This window comes from Eurosta solidaginis, chromosome 1 (genome assembly GCF_040869045.1).
Source record: "Eurosta solidaginis isolate ZX-2024a chromosome 1, ASM4086904v1, whole genome shotgun sequence".
In the NCBI taxonomy this organism is placed as follows: domain Eukaryota; kingdom Metazoa; phylum Arthropoda; class Insecta; order Diptera; family Tephritidae; genus Eurosta; species Eurosta solidaginis.
The window spans coordinates 136,487,613-136,504,982 of NC_090319.1; the positions used below are offsets into that span (position 1 = coordinate 136,487,613).

A 17,370-nucleotide genomic window follows, 5' to 3' on the forward strand; every position below is an offset into this window, starting at 1 on the left:
CTCTAGTTAGAAATCAGCTGATTGACTTTGAAATACATATTTATTTATTTATTAATTTGACGTTGACTTTTAAATAGAAATTTTAAATGCAAATTTTATTTTATGTTGCCCGTAATAAAATGGACCGTTTTGACTATCAGGAATTGCAGGATATGAACGATGCAGAAGATCATAGTGTTGCTAGAAGAATAATTGTCCGTAGGATCAAAACTATTCGCGAAAGAACTGTGTTCTCAAACTATGATGAGAAGGATTTTCGTGATCGGTTTAGATTGACTAAAGAAGTAGCTTGGGCTGTATTAGCTAAAATTTAGGATAAACTGGAACACAAAACGAAATGGTAAGCAGCTACTTTGGTAGCATTGCAGAAATCACTGTAATTTTTCTAAACGTAGGAATAGTGCCTTAACCGCTGAAACAATGCTGCTAGTTACTCTTCGCTTTTATGCAACTGGAAGTTTTCTGCAAACAGTAGGCGATCTATGTGGAGTATCAACAACAACAACTTCGCGCGTAGTTACAGTTGTCGCCCACAACTTAGCGCTACTTGCCAAAGAAATCATCTGTTTTCCCTCTGATGAAGAACCTCGAAGTATTCAAAAGCAGTTTTATATGATAGCTAAATTCCCCCGGGTTATAGCTGCTAGGGACTGTACTCATATAAAAATTAGTTCACCTGGTAAACTAACTCGAAAATTGTTTCCTTCATTAGTTATTGGAAATGTATTATTACAGGAGGATATGAGGCTGAACTTTATCGGAATCGAAAAGGGTGGTTTTCTTTCAATGTTCAAACCCTTTGTGATAGCACTCTCAAGATATTGGATATTGTAGCGCGGTGGCCAGGATCCGCACATGATGCAACCATTTTTCGAAATTCTCGTATATGCGCACGTCTTGAAAATGGGGAATTCCAAAATGGAATCGTTGTAGCTGATAGTGGTTATCAAAATACAAATTGGGTATTAACACCTTTGTCACAATGCAATAGTCCAGAAGAAAATCTTTATAACGAGTCCTTAGTTAGAACAAGAAACTGCGTTGAGCGTTCGTATGGCGTATGGAAACGTAGATTTCCAGTACTATCATTAGGGTTGCGAATAAATATAGCAAAAGTTGAGAGTATTGTTGTCGCCACTGCAGTTTTGCACAATATTTGCTGTTTGAATAGAGATTGGGAGCCTCCACCTTTTTCGCCAGGCGTTGAAGACATAATAAGAAGCAGCCTAGAATTTCCAGCTTACAATCATTTACCAAGCATTAGCCGAAATAATCATATGATACTTACTTTAATTGATCAGCATTTTTCGAACTTATTGTAAATAATGACATGTACATACATACTGTAGTAGAGCAAACTCATACTTATCCAGAATCAATCAGCCTGCGATGGGTCTCCGCATGACACAAACCATATTTTTAACTGTGATGTGGAGCCAACAGATCTAATGGCACATTGAATGGTCCAACCCTTTCGAAGCAGCTGTTTCCCTTCGATGACAACCTATGAGTGGTAGTGGCAGTCGGTTCTATGTACCGGAGCGACTCGTGATTTTTTCCGACCAAGGACTGTCATTTCAGTGTAACCCCACTTAATTTGTTGCGTCCCTCCCACAAATTGTCATCCTCCCAGCAGCTCCTTGCAGCGGGACTGCTCCATATTCTCTTGCTCCGGGAAGGTATCGAATCCAATCAGGGTCCGTCTGCTGACCCCGGTCCTGAGAAATGGTTTTGCTGCATCTGCCGGAAAAGAATATTTTTAGGACGGTCATACTCTGTTCAGTGTGTCTCGTGTAAGGGATGGTTGTATCGGACAGGTTGTTCTGGGCTTGACCCCAAAACCCGACGTCCACGTAACTTTTATAAATCTTTTGTGGCTCCTTGCTGTTCACGCCCAAGGGCGTCCCGTAGTCTATGCTTAAGCGCCCCCCCCCACTACCTTCCAGCAGCCCCGCTGCTCAGCAAGCCACAACAAATACCCGCTGCTGCTCGCGCCCCATGGCAACAACAACTCAAACAGCTGCTACCACTCATAACTGCCATCTTCGTAGTAGAGTCGGTAGCAATGCTGAGCATCAGCCCCTGCCCCCGTCTTCTCCCCCCCCCCTCTTTTCCGGCAGCAATCGTGTAGGTCAGGGAAACAGACTCTTAGTCCCTAACCTCGTTTGCACCGTTTGCCAGCATAGAATATATATGTTTGCGACATCCACCCAATGCAGCTCCTGCCTTGGGCGGTGCCACTTTCTTAGATGTTCTGGTCTCCGCGACGGCAACCCCCCGACGGGTTTCATTCCGCAATGTTGCCAGGTCGCAAACCCCAATCTACCGGTTACCCCAATGCTTGCCCAAGGACGCCCAGTCCCAGGGCCAAGACAGCAGTTGCGTGCTGGCATTCCTCAACCCAGGCGTAGTCACCCGTCACTTACTTCCAGAGTGGCGACGTCTCCCGCGCTGTACTTCAGAATTCTGCAGTTAAACTGTAATGGGTTAACTGGGAAGATCACGGAGATAGTCGATTTCATGAAGCGGCACAAAATCCGCATTGCTGCGATTCAAGAGACTAAACTTACAGCAAGATCTGCACTGCAAACCTGTTCTGGGTATAATGTCCACAGAAAAGATCGCATGAGCGGAAATTGAGGCGGCCTCGCGTTTATCATACACCACTCTGTGCAATATTATATATTTGCTCCTGGCATCGACCGAAGGCCTATCTGTCCGGTCAGGTGATGCAAACCTAGAAATCATCAACATCTACATCCCTCCTGCCAGCTGTTGCCCCAGCGAATACCGCCCTAATATCAGCGCCTTACTCACTGACTGCGAAGCACTGCTACAACAACAACAACAGTGGTAGTGGTCTCGCTTGAACGGGGCGAAGTACCGCTACAACAACAACAACCCCTTTTGCTGGACAGCCATCATGGTTCCGTAAATTGCATAGCACATTAGCGCTAATGCAAGAATCGCATCATAGGACAGTAATCGTAGCGCTTGACCTGTCAAAACTGTTGACACAGTAGATCACAGCATCCTACTCCAGCACATAGAAGAGTCAACGCTTCCCCGCGCCTTAAGAAGTGGACCGCCAACTATTTGAATAGCCGGAAGGATACATTCCTACGCAGATGAGCAGTCGTCTGATGAGCTAAACTCTAAAATAACATATTCAGTTAAATAAAACAAATTTAAAATTATTTTCAAGGTTGTATATTTGCGTCTTTGTCCCTTCCGAACTTTGGCTTTCATATATTTATACATTTTTCGCATTCGCACACACACTCCCACTTCCCACTCCACTCCCACTCCCAACTCCACTCCATTCCCCAATACACTCCACTCTCCACTCCACTCCATTGCCCAATACACTCCACTACCACTCCACTCTTCATTCCCATTCCACTCCACTCCCACTCCCCACTCCCCACTCCACTCCATTCACCAATACACTCCACTACCACTCCCCACTTCGCACTTCACTCCACACTCCCCAATTCCCACTACACCACACACTCCCCACTTCCCACTCCCCACTCCACTACCACTCCCCACAATCCACCAGACTCCCCACTCCCCACTCCACACTCTCCAATTTCCACTCCACTCCACACTCCCCTATTCCCACTCCCCACTCCACTACCACTCCCCACAATCCACCAGACTCCCCACTCCCCACCCCACACTCTCCAATTCCCACTCCACTCCACAATCCACCAGACTCCCTACTCCCCACTCCACACTCTCCAATTCCCACTTCAGTCCACACTCCCCAATTCCCACTCCACTCCACACTCCCCAATTCCCACTCCACCCCACACTCCCCACTCCACTACCACTTCCCACTCCCACTCCCAACTTACACTCCTACTCTTGTGCCCGCTCATACACGCCCTCCTACTCCCAAAATCTCTAGAGCTGCTCCAATTCGTTTTTTGGGCTTTGCAGACGTAGTTGTTTTTCTTGCAAATCAGTTTTTAAAATCTTCATCCTGATTTGATGCTCTTCTTCTGCGTGCCTCATTCGCTGTTCATGCTCTAATAGCCGTTGAGCACGTCCCTCTTCCTCCCGCCTAACATTCATGTCATGTTCCTCTATACGCATTTCCAAGTCCTTTTCAGCCAAATTCATTCGCTGCTCATGCTCTAATAGCCGTTGAGCACGTCCCTCTTCCTCCCGCCTAACATTCATGTCATGTTCCTTTATACGCATTTCCAAGTCCTTTTCAGCCAAATCGTCCCAGCTGGACTTCGAGCTTTGTCTTAAATTTGGTGCCAGCTTGGCGCTTTTAAGCATACTAGGAGTATATTTGCTCCAGTTTACATTATCTAGAAAAATTACATAGTTAAAAGTCACATCGTCGTCAAATTTGAAATTAATATTAGAAATACCTTCCTTGTATTCGCAGTCCTCTAACACTTCTACTATCCCTTCCTCAGTCACTACTTCGTTTTCAAAACTATTTGCATGAACTGTTTGAAAATAAACAGAAATAATTACCAGCTCATCCTATAGAATATTAAGTATGATTACCATCTTCCATAGTGTGGTCGCCATCGTATTGCGATCCCCTACCGCTTGTTTGCATACCATGCACTATACGCATTAAATGCTCATCTGATGGAGAATATGTATGGCTTGATGCTAGGCCTCCACCAGTAGTATATAAGGATTTTCGCACTTCTGATTTGGTTTTTTTTAACGATTTCTTTAAATTACTATATTTATCCTTCAGCACTTTCTTCGAGCGTCCCGTACCAAACTCGGCATTGAAACGAAGCATTATTTCATCCCAACACTTCTCCTTCATATCGACACTAACACGGTCGGTTTTTTTGCATTCTATAATGCTTTTCTTTGTTTCGACAATTAATAATAATTTGTCAATTTCTGCTGATGAAAAATTTGATGCGCGCTTCTGGTCAGACATTTTGCTATTTTGTTTTGATTATTATTCTTCTTTCTCACTAATAAATAATGTTGCCGTACTTTATTACTAAAATCAGCTGATTTTATTTGACTTCATTGAAAAGTTATCTCTTCACTGTGAAATTGAAGTTTATTGAAGTGTAGGTTAACTCTTGCAACTGAGTTAAAGTAAAACTTGAGGTAACTCGCCAGTGTGAAAACGGCCATAAGGCGAGTTTATTTATTATTAAAATAATAACTTTTCTTTATATCAACTGTATTAATTTAAGTTGCAATTTCATATGCATATATAATAAGGGATGTCGTAATACGATTGCTGTCGGAATTAGATTTGAAACCAATCAATACTCCTGCTAAGGGTTGCAGAATTATTGCTGATTAGATTTAGAACAATAATAAGTCTGACTCAATTACTAGTCGTACATTTTTAAGTTCACCAATTACGACAGCAATCTGATTCCACGACACCTTTGAATATTCTTGATCTGAAAAAAAGTAAACCTAATCTGAATTTCTACTAAGCTTTAAGTTGTAGATTATTCAAATAATTGGAGTTTTTTCTAAAGCTTAAAATTATTTTCTGCTCGCTTAGAAAAGATTTCAATTGGAAAACAAAAACCAATTAAGCGAGTTTATTTATTATTAAAGTACTTACTTCTTTTTTATATGAACTGTATTAATTGATTGATTTGATTGAAATGATTGAAAATTCAATTTTTTTGGTTCATATTTTATTCATATGGCTGCTCCAGGTAAAGTAAATCTGCATGTAAAATTCATGTTATATGGCGGTTATATAAATGGTAAAACCGTAGTAAACTTTATTGTCAAAAGAATCGAAAATATAGAGTGAAATGCCTGAAGAAATGACCGCCATTTGACGAGCATTGTGCCGTGTGTGAGCAGAACAGTGCGATGCTCACGTCCTATAAGTGGGAGCGGAATGCACGATCACAATAATAGGAACGAAACGGAAAATTTGGTCACAAAAGCTCATCACGCCCATGCAAACATGACTATAAATATAACCTCTGCAGAAAGTGACAATGTCCGTAAAATTACTAGTCAAATGACGTGGAGCGTTTTTGCAGGGTACCCAGCAAAAAGCTAGTGACCAAAGATGGCGACCAACAACAAAATATCCCACATTGTTCCACAATTATTAGTATGGCAGAATGAGATGGCCTAATTGAAATGCCCGATACATATATGCTTGCCTTTTCTTACATGCTATGTACCCTCAAATACGTCACAAAAATTTTATGCGAATCCACCATTTGTTATTTTCAGCTTGAAACGCAACAGCAGAGTAAGAAAAATTTATTTACAAATAATTTAGGATATAATAAAAACTAAATTTAAATTAAGTGTTGTGTGCGCTACGGTATTTGCATTTATATTTTCCACAAAGGAACCAAAATCAAGTGATTTTTAATGGATGTAGGTTATTGCATTTTTGGTAGCATCTGCGTACAGTGAATAATTCAATTCGTGCATGCAATTTCTTTTGTGATTGTGTGAAAAGATGCTGTGGAGAAAATGTTTCAATTTATGTTGTCTTTTAATGCATGTTTATTGGAAAGCCAAGAAAAAATAGTCGCTCAGCATCAGGTGGGGTAATTGTTTTTGTATATAAATGAACATTGCGAAAAATGTGACTATCGCTGCTTTGATGAAGGTGGTCGTTGCGAATATTTTTCCCTATGGTATTAGTCTAGTTGAGGGGTCGACTTCTAATACGCTACCAAAAATAGCGAGAGAGAGGTGTCAGAAGACGCGTATTAATTTCGAGAACAATAATCCGAAGGCGGAAAGTAAAAATTTTATCTCTGTCCGGAGATATTTGCAGTTGAAGTTGGTGATTTTCATGTGGTTGTTGTTGTGTTCGTGCCCACAAAAAAAATTGTGCATCACCGTGGGGGTAGCCACGGTTATACCACACACCCGGACATGACATGGCGTAGTCCAGGGTTATTTTTTATAAGCGCGGCCGAAGGTTGCCAACGCAGAAAGGTGTTTTGCGCAAAAATACTATGGATTCCACCTCCCGTTACGGAGGTACCCGTGGGTCAATCAAGGTGGTGATTGCAATATTTCTAAGAATTCCAAAATAGGAATTAAGTTTAAAGGAACTTTACCACCAAAAAGTCCCATCGTGATTTCGTCGACCACATTTCACATGTTGGTCCTATCGACGGGGTAGTTTTCATCGATCCCGAAAAAAGATCGCAAGGACGTGAGGATTTGGACGTGCTTGGTCTGACATTTCGTAAAGACTTGTATTTAGCGCATGAGCAAATATATCCGCCACAACAAACTGAACGTTTGAAGTTCCTCCTTATTGTCCAGTTTCTGTGTCACTACAACCCGCGCCTGGCGATACGGGTAAATCTTGTGGCGTTGACTATGAGTTAAAAGCCTTTGTTGGTAAGTATAATTAACAGTAACTAATAGCTACATTGTAAAAAAAATAATGCACAAGTATATTAAAAAAATACTATTTGGAGCCTGAGAATCAGATTCACAAATCATAAGAGTGGTATTCGTGTAACATTTTCAGTTGTTTCCATTGTTTCAAATATATAATTTGTTTAAATCATAGGGTAATTCTTTACTTTAGCTCATAACTGCTAAATCTCGTGCAAAATTATTGGGAGGGGTGTCAAAAGACGTGCTTTGGGCCCAGGATCACAAATTAGAAAATTTTCATGTGGTTGTTGTAATTTTGATGATTTTGTTGAACCCACAAGAAAAGCTGGGTAAAAGTGTTTTGCGCAGATATAGTTTTGGTCTCCAAACCGGTGTTGGACCCACCCAGGAAAGGTGCTCTGCGCAAAATTACTTTGGATCCCACCCCCGGTTTCGGAATTCCCCAGGGCCATTTTTCGGTTTTGGAAATATCTTTTGACACTAATTATTTAATTTCCGCTTTCGGATTCGTGGTCCTGGGTTCGTAACGCGTTTTTGACACCTCGCAATATTTTTGGACGAGTTTTAGCAGTTGTGAGCTAAAGTAAAGAATTACCATAGCTTACTAATTATTTAATTTCCGCTTTCGGATTCGTGGTCCTGGGTTCGTAACGCGTTTTTGACACCTCGCAATATTTTTGGACGAGTTTTAGCAGTTGTGAGCTAAAGTAAAGAATTACCATAGCTTCTCCAAACCCAATTGTCAACGTCACCTGTCCGTGGCGAGTCCTGTTTCATTAACAGCAGAGGCTTTGCGACCCCGAACTCCTCATGGATGCTAACCAAACAGTTCCTGTTGTATACCCAGAAACCTGGGCAACCCAACAGACATCTGATTGATGAGCCAACACCGCCTAGGGGCTTAAGGAGTCATCTCCGTAAGCATTATTAGGAAATACAGCACCTGACAACTCAGCCGTATGAAGCAAAAAAACACATGCAGGTCCTCAGTGAACTCCAGAAGTCGGACCTTTTTGCCAGGAATTGCCCATTTAATCCAGTACTCAAAGAACAGTACCTAAAACTTGCGGAATAGGAACGCATACTCCCAAGGGAAACGCGAGTCACTCTAGCTCAACTTCGTTCTGGATACTGTAACAGGTAAAACTCTTACCTATCCAGAATCAACCCCGACATACAAAATGTTTGCCCTGCTTGCAATGTGTCCCCACATGACACCAACCATATCTTCAATTGTAATGTGGAACCACAACGCCTCTAAAACCCCTCTCATTATGGTGCACCCCTGTTGAAACAGCAAGTTTCCTTGGACTCCCGTTAGAGGACATTGATGACAATTTGTGATCGATCGCACCTATTTTGTGGGGCAAAGCACTGCTACAACAACAACATGTCTGTTGGGATGACCAGGTTTCTGGGAATTCAACAGGAATTGTTTGGTTAGCATCTCATTTCTCCCCCTAATGGGGAGTATTCTCGCCTCATTATGTAGATGGTATTCTGGGGACATAAGAAGACAGCCCGTGACGGTTCTGAGAGCAGTATTTTGGCATTGGCCGCTCGGTTGTGCTACCTCAGCTTTCGAAGAAATTCATATCATAAACGTCTGGAGAACTCCCTTTGAACTGCCTTCTAACCTCACGACTTTCCTATGTGTCAATGTCGTGTGGTGCTGGATGTTTCAATTTACTACGAATGTGCATTTTAACATAAAGAACATCTCGATAGATGGGCCTGAAGTTTTATTTATGCTTGATCGATCTCCCAATTTGTGAGGACTCATTGTCCTGAAATTTCAATAAAAATTTGGTAGCAATCTCTCAGAGACCTATTCCTTTCCACCCCCACTTAATTTAACTACAATCTTGCCCGTGTAATTCAGGCGCTTCTCATTCAACACTTGAACTAACTATTTCTGTCAGATAAATTGCCGGTTAACGTAAACCAAGCATTGAACAAAAGTGGTATGGTCACAAAAAGATGCATGTCAGAAACCTCTACCTGTTATTTACCTTCATGTATCAACTGTAGTCTCTTTCATTCTAGATGTTGTCTACATTTCATCACTAAACCCCTTTCACTTGGAAATAAGTCGCATGATGCTGGACCATGGCAAGCATGTACTCTGTGAGAAACCACTTTGTATGAATGAGGATCAAACGTTGCAATTGATAGGACATTCGCATAGCAAAGGCTGTTTCCTTATGGAGGGAATTTGGTCACGTTGTGTACCCGCATATCAATACATACGCAAACAGATCGAGAGCAACGCCCTGGGTGAGGTGCTCAATGTTAATTGCAGATTCGGTTTGCCAATGGAAAAAGTCGGCCGTGTAATGTAAGTGATGTATGAGTGGATGAGTAAATCATTTACTTATTACTTATCTCTGAATTTGTATTTCCTTTTAGGCGGCGCAGTCTTGGTGGTGGTGTTACACTTGAATTGGGTGTCTATGCTTTACAGTTCGCATTGTGGATATTCGGCTATTTCCCACAAAATATCATGGCTAATGGTACATTGAATAAGGATGGTATTGATGAAGAAGCTAATATTGTGCTACATTATGGACCTGATCGGAAAGCTGAACTAATGCTTAGCAGTCTGAAACGATTCGATAATAAAGCAATTATAAAAGGAACCGATGGCACTATGACTGTTAGTATAATTTATAGTCGTAAACATATCGTCGGTGAAAGTTCCAAACAACTGTTCTTGGTCATGTGTTCTTTGAAGATTTGAGGTGGTTATATCAATTCGCCTCCAAAACTGTCGGCTTACTACCGGGCGCATGGCATTTCTTCCACTTTTTGGTATTAAGATCCCTTTATAGTGAAAGCCCTTTTATATGTGGTTTGAACTTTCAAAGACGATATAAAAAACGTTTATACATAAATTAATATGAGCTATGGAATTTTCAATGAAACTAGGTGCCGTACTATTGGTGTCCTGTGAAAATTATAGATGTAAATGGTGAAGAAAAAGAATTTCCATTGACAAAAAGTGATTTATCAACATATTTTCCCAATCGCTTAGCGCTGAGTTTTGAAGCAGAAGAGGTACGTCATTGCATTTTAGAGCACAAAACACAAAGTGATTTACTTGATCATAAAGAAAGTTTGGCATTGTAATATATTGAGGATCAAATTCGTAGACAATTGGGCGTTACTTACGCAGAGGATAAAACAAATTTGTGCAAATTGTTCGAATAAGAAATTCACATCGGAATTTTAAAACAATTGTTTTTTTTTTTTTAATTAAATTAATATATGTAACATGTAACTAACAAAAATATCTACGAGCTTTTCAATGCTTTTTATACCCGCGTACTAGCTGCATATCCTCATCTTCGTATTCAGCATCCTGTTTTCGTTTCAATTCCCGTGCGTACAAGTCTTTAAATGCTTCAAATTCAGCAAGTGTAACATGGCACACCTTAGTTGCAAATGCATTGTCCGATTTATTGGTTATTTGATATAAAAGTGGATTCTTAGTTGGCTCATCTGGATCTACTTTAAGTGGTCTTGGTTTGAATAGACCCAGTCTTTCAAGAAAGAAAAGACATGGCGGCAACGTATCTCCTCTAATGGCTTAGATAACGCTTCTGATTTTATTTTTTCAGGTATTTCCGCACGCATTACCTCTTTCAAGTACGTCACCTTTTCTTCGGCACGTCGATCCGACTGTTCAAGTAAATCCGGACAATTCATTAACCATTTCCAAACATTTTTGCTAGTGCCAGCAAATGATTTCAAATAACCAATATGTTTACGTAAACGCATGTTTTCGTTCACATCTAAAAGTTCTGGATATTTTGTTAGCAGTAAAAACATTAGCTTCTCGGTGAATTGAAAGCTGCGCCAAAATTCCATTGCATCAACTAGACGTTGTGTCGGACGTGCAAACACCTCCGGATTACCGGTTGCAATGCGCAGGAAATTGCTCGTATTGAGACCGTGATTCATGAGTGTTTCATGTGCATTACGCCATTGTGCCGGGACACTCTAGCCAACAAAGGATTCACTCTCACAGCTTCGTCTATGTGCGCTTAATCCAATGGTGTTTCATCATCGAGCACTGTGCTCACCGTACTTGGTGTTGATAGCTGTTGGTCATGTATGAACTAAATTAAAAATATTCATTAACTCATTAATTTTAATCTTACTTGCTGTCTTCTGTGAAGCAACGGCACATATTTATTGGAATTTGTTAAAAATTTCCGCAACATTACGAAAGCTATAGGAACCTCGGTTCAAAACAAATAGAACAGCAGATTGCGGTGATGTGATGCCGTACTGTAAATGGCCTCGTCAAAATGGCTGCGTCACAATCGGCGCTTTCAGGAAACTTGTGTTGAGCAACAATGCAAAGAGGATAAATAAAATAAGAGCCACCAGTCTGCTACGAGTGGCGAGTAACTCCCAGAAATCAAAAAATATATGCCGAATTTTTTCAAAGAGGGACATTTTTGAATTGTCTCGCATTTATTCCTACAGTGTAGATACTTTATGCAACTGTGATTTTTGGAAAGAGAATTAATTAGTTAATTAAATACAGGCGGAAAAATAAACGCAAGTACCCCACGAAAATGGTTAGAAGACATTTTATGCACATCTCGCCCAAAAAAACAGCGACTTCCTCTTAGAAAACATTGAGCATACGTCTCTTCATAATTTATCCTCTTTGCTTTGGCTTTTTACGTTTATCGCGTCACTAAAGCTGCAGACATTGGTGCTTTATCGGTAACCTTATAACAGCTGATTCGACCAACCTTATGAGAATCAATGCAATCAATTATTGGTGCCGCTAAGGTCGTAAACATATCGTAGCCAACCAATTGGTTTTTGGTTTACCGTCGTAACAATAAACAGCTGATTACGTTAGGGATACGACTACATCATCGATGTAGCACAACACAGCGCGTCCTTTCAGTCCTCCTTAATACAACGAGTACCGTTTTGAATAATGCGGCTACTTCCTTAACCAACGAAGGAACATTCCCTACAACAAACGAAAATATAATGGCGATACTACAAACAATATTACAGAAGCATATCGACCTGGAATTTAGATTGACTAAGATTGAAGAAAGGGTGCATAGTGAAATATTGAACTGTTATTTGTGAAACCCTAGTAATTGTAGCCGCAATACCTTGATTCTCTTTAATTATTATTTATGCTATAATTTCAGCTTCCAGAATTGGCAGAAGTCATGGCTCAACATTGGAAGAAAACGCACAAAATAGTATGCCGTATCAGCGGAGAAATGGAAAATGATACTCACACCGAACTCTCTATCGTTATGCCACTAACATCGTTGGATTCAGTTTATGACATTGAGAAAAAGTTGGACTCAGATGATTGTCAAGAATCAATGGTATTTTTGAATATTTTTAATTGTATTTCATAACTTAAATTGGTGGTTTTCATTTAGAAATCATATATCTTTATGCTGAAAGATGCATCATCAGACATTATTGGAGTAATGAGAAAACTTTTCTCTGACAACGTTCTTTTCAATTTTAACTGGGACGGAGTACATGGCAAACGATCTTTATCTAAACTGAAACTCGTGAACAGCGTACTTTTTGGTAGTGTAATTTAAATTGTTTTAAAATGTCATTATTTTCATTGTCCATTCCTATTAATTTAGACGTTTTCAAACTGCAAGGCAGGATCGACTTCGAAGACAGCATGAGACGGTGTTTAACGCTGAGCCACAACCGGCATAAACAAAGGCGGTATCTGAGCAATAAATCCAGCTCTGCAACAGCATAAGCCTACATACAACAAACGAACAAAACACACTGAAATAATCTTGATTAAAAACTATATAAGAACCTAATAATTCTAAGTTTTTTCCTACGTTCCTATTCTAAGGTTTTTATGCCTAATTAAAATAATATTCAACAATCGCCCAAAGTTTGCAGAGAATTTTAAAGCAATTTAATTGCAACGAATTTGTCAATAATTTTTAACCAAAAATTTATAAACTAGATGTATAAGAAATAAGTATTTTGAATATACATATTTGTGATGAACTTAACTGAAATAGTTCTTAGGTTTTTTCCTACGTTACTAATCTAAGCTTTTTATGCTCTAATTAAAATAATATTCAACAATCGCACAAAATTTGCAAAGATCTTTAAAGCAATCTAATTGCAACGAATTTGTCAATAATTTTTAACCAAAATTTATAAAATAGATGTATAACAAAAAATATTTTGAATATAAATGATTGCTGATGAATTTAACTGACAGTACCAATACCATCAACTAAATAGTCCTTATAAATATTGTAATCACATAATTCAAAACAAAAAATTACTATGAGTACCTACGTTTATTATTGCAAAATCACGAAGAAAAAAAATTGCATGAAGTACATTCAATCTAAAATTATTCCACTGAATGCATATATCGCATTTTAAACTAAAAAATGTGAAAACTTAAAAAAAATTCAGATCGGTACTTAAGTGTAAATCGATCCATGAAAGCATCGTGAAATAACTTTTTTTTGGTATTTAACGTTATCGTTTAGCCTGGTTTTGTTACCCATTTTGTTATTTTCGTGGTATAAATCAACATTCAACACAAAGTTACTCTGATTATGAGTTGAAATACTTTAAGGGTTAGGTTGCGATATGTAAAATTACATATTTTTGTACACAGTTCTAAAATGTAAAGGAAAAAAATGTATATTTGTGTATTAATTAAATTATTCAAAAGATTTTGTTATATTAATGACATAGAGAAGCGCCAACACGAATGCAAGTGGTTTCAAACCACTGGTAGGCAATTCACCACTTTAACTGTCAGAAAAAATTTTAAATTGTTTATTTTATGTAAACAAAATTTGAAAGTTGCAATTGAAGTTCTGAAAGCTCAGGAATTTCAATTTAAGTTCAAAAAATTACAATTGAAGTTCACAATTTTCAATAGAAGTTCAGTAAATTATAATTGAAGCTCAGGAATTTCAACTGAAGTTCAGAAAATTAAAATTTAAGTTCAAATATAATTTTCTGAACTACAAACAGAAATTCTGAACTTCCATTTTAATTTTCTGAACTACAAATAGGAATTTTGAGCTTGAATTTAAATTTTCTGAACTTGAATTGAAATTTTTGAACTTAAATTGTAACTTTCGAACCTCAATTGCAGCTTTCTGAACTAAAATAAAAAAGGTATAGCATTAAAATTGGCGAATTACAAGTCAACTTACTCAAATTGTGAATTGCCTACTCGCGATTGTATGGTTTACTGCAACCAATAGTTTTATTAGTTCTTCTCTTTTGTTTTCTATATCATTAATTAATTTATTTAAGTTTCCCTTAACTTTGTTTGCATACAATCGCATACAATAAAATTTGTATTTATGGGTCACCAACAAGACTGAAAAACTATTCCTTCCTTATAGTTCATAATTTACAACTATTATAAATAATGTAATATATTATAAAAAGGTTGAATAAAAGAAATGTTAATGGATTTGAATTAAAGAAATGTTTTATTTATATAGCAGTATAATCCAAGTAAAAAAACGGTCATAATACTAGTCAAAAGGCGGTCATATTAACGTAAAAATACTGCAAAAATACTCGTCAAGTTATAGGTATATAACTTAAAATATGACTGCCATAACGTGAATGTAAGAACAGTACAGCACTATAGTTTGTTTACATTTCCATAACCTAAAACCGTATATGTATGAGCAGTATGGACAATCACATAAATAGGTACGACGGAATGGACTCGTCACGAAAGTTACCGCTGCCCTGTACAAATGCTACTTAACGATTTACGTGTTCCATCGACACAGCTTTTAGTCATTTTCCTAAGCAATTTACGGGCACATTTTTGCTGGGGTATTTACAAACGCAACATCTTGGTTAATTGTGGCGATGTTATTGGAATGCATAACCCAGCAAAAACTGTACCCGGAAATTGATTAGTAAAATGACTAAAAGCTGTGTCGATGGAACACGTAAATCGTTAAGTAGCATTCGTACAGGGCGTCTGGAACTTTTGTGACCAGTCCATTCGGTCGTACCTATTCATGTGATTGTCCATACTGCTCACACATATACGGTATTAGGTTATCGAAATGTAAACAAACTAAAGTGCTGTACTGTACTTACATTCACGTTAACTGTCATATAACCGTAATTGTTTAGGTTATATACCTGTAACTTTACGAGTATTTTTACGTTAATATGACCGCCTTTTGACTAGGATTACGACCGTTTTTTTACTTGGATTGTACTGCTATATAAATAAAACATTTCTTTAATTGAAATCCATTAACATTTCTTTTGTTCAACTTTTTTATAATATATTAGATTATTTAAAATAGTTGTAAATTATTAACTATAAGTCTTAAGGAAGGAATAGTTTTTTAGTCTTGAGCCATAAATACAAATTTTATTGTGTGCGATCATATACATACAAAGTTAAGGGAAACTTAAATAAATTAATTAATGATATAGAAAACAAAAGAGAGGAACTAACAGAACTATTGGTTGCAGTAAACCATCAAATCGCGAGTAGGCAATTCACAATTTCAGTAAGTTGACTTGTAATTCGCCAATTTTAATACTATACCTTTTTTACTTTAGTTCAGAAAGCTGCAATTGAGGTTCGAAAGTTACAATTGAAGTTCAAAATTTTCAATTCAAGTTCAGAAAATTTAAATTCAAGCTCAGAATTTCTATTTGTAGTTCAGAAAAGGAGGGTGGAGCCGTGTGTAGAAGTCCACGAAAGTGGGAGAATGGCCAGAGCGATTTTTCTGCATGCGGTTCAAGCAGTTCACTACTGCCGGTCGCTTGCGGCCAAGTATCCTCTGTGTAGCCGCTAAACATCCGTTAAGCAGTGAGCTAATGTGAGAAGGCGACAATCTGGCTAGCCCACTCTGACATAATCGGTTTAAGGGCTAGCCGGGGGAGACCTCATCGGCAGCGTCTGTACACCTCTAGGTGCGGCTGCAAGCGTAACCTATAGCTGCTTCCGTTGCCTGATCTTTGATCACCAGGTGAGGGACTGTGGGTTGAAGGCTGCCGTCTGTCGGTGGTGCGGGCAGGAAGGGCATATTGAGGCAAAGTGCCCTAATGGGGTGCATTGCCGAAATTGCGCATTTAGGGGCAGACCCCCCGCACATCTTATGATGTCGCGGAATGCCCGACATATGCTGCCGTTGTTGCCCGTGCACTCGCCAGACATTAATGGGTTTAGTCTTTCAACTCAACTTTCATGGAGCGTACTCTGTTGTGTGTGAATTGGGGGCGCGTATGACTGATGAGAGTTGCAGTATTGCCCTGCTCCAGGAACCCTACACCACCAATGGTGTGGTGAGAGGTCTCCCTGGGGGGTTTAGGTCCTTTTGTAACCTTCGGGGCAATGCTGCAGTTGTGGTGAATGAGCCTAATTATGAATGCTTGTTGAATGCGTCTGATTGGGGAGTATGTGTGAGCATTGAGGGCTGTTTTGGGAGAGCCATTTTTGCAAGCATATATTGTAAGTTTGGTGAACCCATGGAACCATATATCCAATACCTCGATACCGCTGTGTCCCCTATATGGCATAGCAAAATATCCAGGGCTTCCCCTGGATATGCTAGTCATGGACGGGGAGAGGCGTTGGGTGAATGGGTACTTACTTCTCGTGTTCACGTTGTGAACGAAACGAGTGAGTGGTACACGTTCGATGGGCCCATGGGTAAAAGTGACATTGATGTTACTCTCATGAATGAGCCAGCAGCGAGAGCGTTCAGTTGCGGATGGAGAGTAAGGGGGGTGAGGGGATAAGCGACCATAATCTCATCGAGATTGTGGTTGCTCCCCGTACCACCCCGGATATGCTTGTTACGCCTTCCGTAATCGGGTGGCGTACTGCTGGAGCAAATTGGATTCTGTATGGGTTATACGTCGAGTAGGAGGTGACTGCTACACCCCTCGATGTGTTTGCAGAGCTTCCAGTAGATCAGCAGATTGCCCTCTTGAATGCCTGTATCTGGCGGGTAA

General features: G+C 39.3%; 1 protein-coding gene, 1 long non-coding RNA gene and 2 pseudogenes across 2 annotated transcripts; 3 read left to right on the plus strand and 1 right to left on the minus strand.

Annotated features, from left to right (window-relative positions):
- The window catches only part of LOC137237911 (WD repeat domain phosphoinositide-interacting protein 1-like), a 68,590-nt pseudogene that overhangs the window by 32,950 nt on the left and 18,270 nt on the right, over positions 1 to 17,370 (plus strand).
- LOC137238636 (trans-1,2-dihydrobenzene-1,2-diol dehydrogenase-like) lies at positions 6,061 to 12,715 on the plus strand. The gene is made up of 6 exons (XM_067763787.1): positions 6,061 to 6,235; positions 9,403 to 9,694; positions 9,766 to 10,012; positions 10,285 to 10,413; positions 12,546 to 12,670; positions 12,712 to 12,715. The coding sequence occupies exons 1-6, from the start codon at positions 6,121 to 6,123 to the stop codon at positions 12,713 to 12,715; spliced, it is 912 nt and encodes a 303-aa protein (XP_067619888.1). The 5' UTR covers positions 6,061 to 6,120.
- On the minus strand, positions 10,254 to 11,582 carry LOC137238637 (transcription termination factor 4, mitochondrial-like; annotated as a pseudogene).
- On the plus strand, positions 12,720 to 14,077 carry LOC137238177 (uncharacterized). Its single transcript, XR_010949122.1, has 3 exons — positions 12,720 to 12,731; positions 12,789 to 12,945; positions 13,008 to 14,077. It is a non-coding gene; the product is annotated as an uncharacterized lncRNA (long non-coding RNA).

Coding starts and splice junctions, on each gene's coding strand:
- LOC137238636 (XM_067763787.1), top strand. CDS start 6,121: ATGCCCGATACATATATGCTTGCCTTTTCTTACATGCTATGTACCCTC. Junction 9,695..9,765: donor GAAAAAGTCGGCCGTGTAAT/GTAAGTGATGTA, acceptor ATTTCCTTTTAG/GCGGCGCAGTCTTGGTGGTG. Junction 10,013..10,284: donor GAACCGATGGCACTATGACT/GTTAGTATAATT, acceptor CAATGAAACTAG/GTGCCGTACTATTGGTGTCC.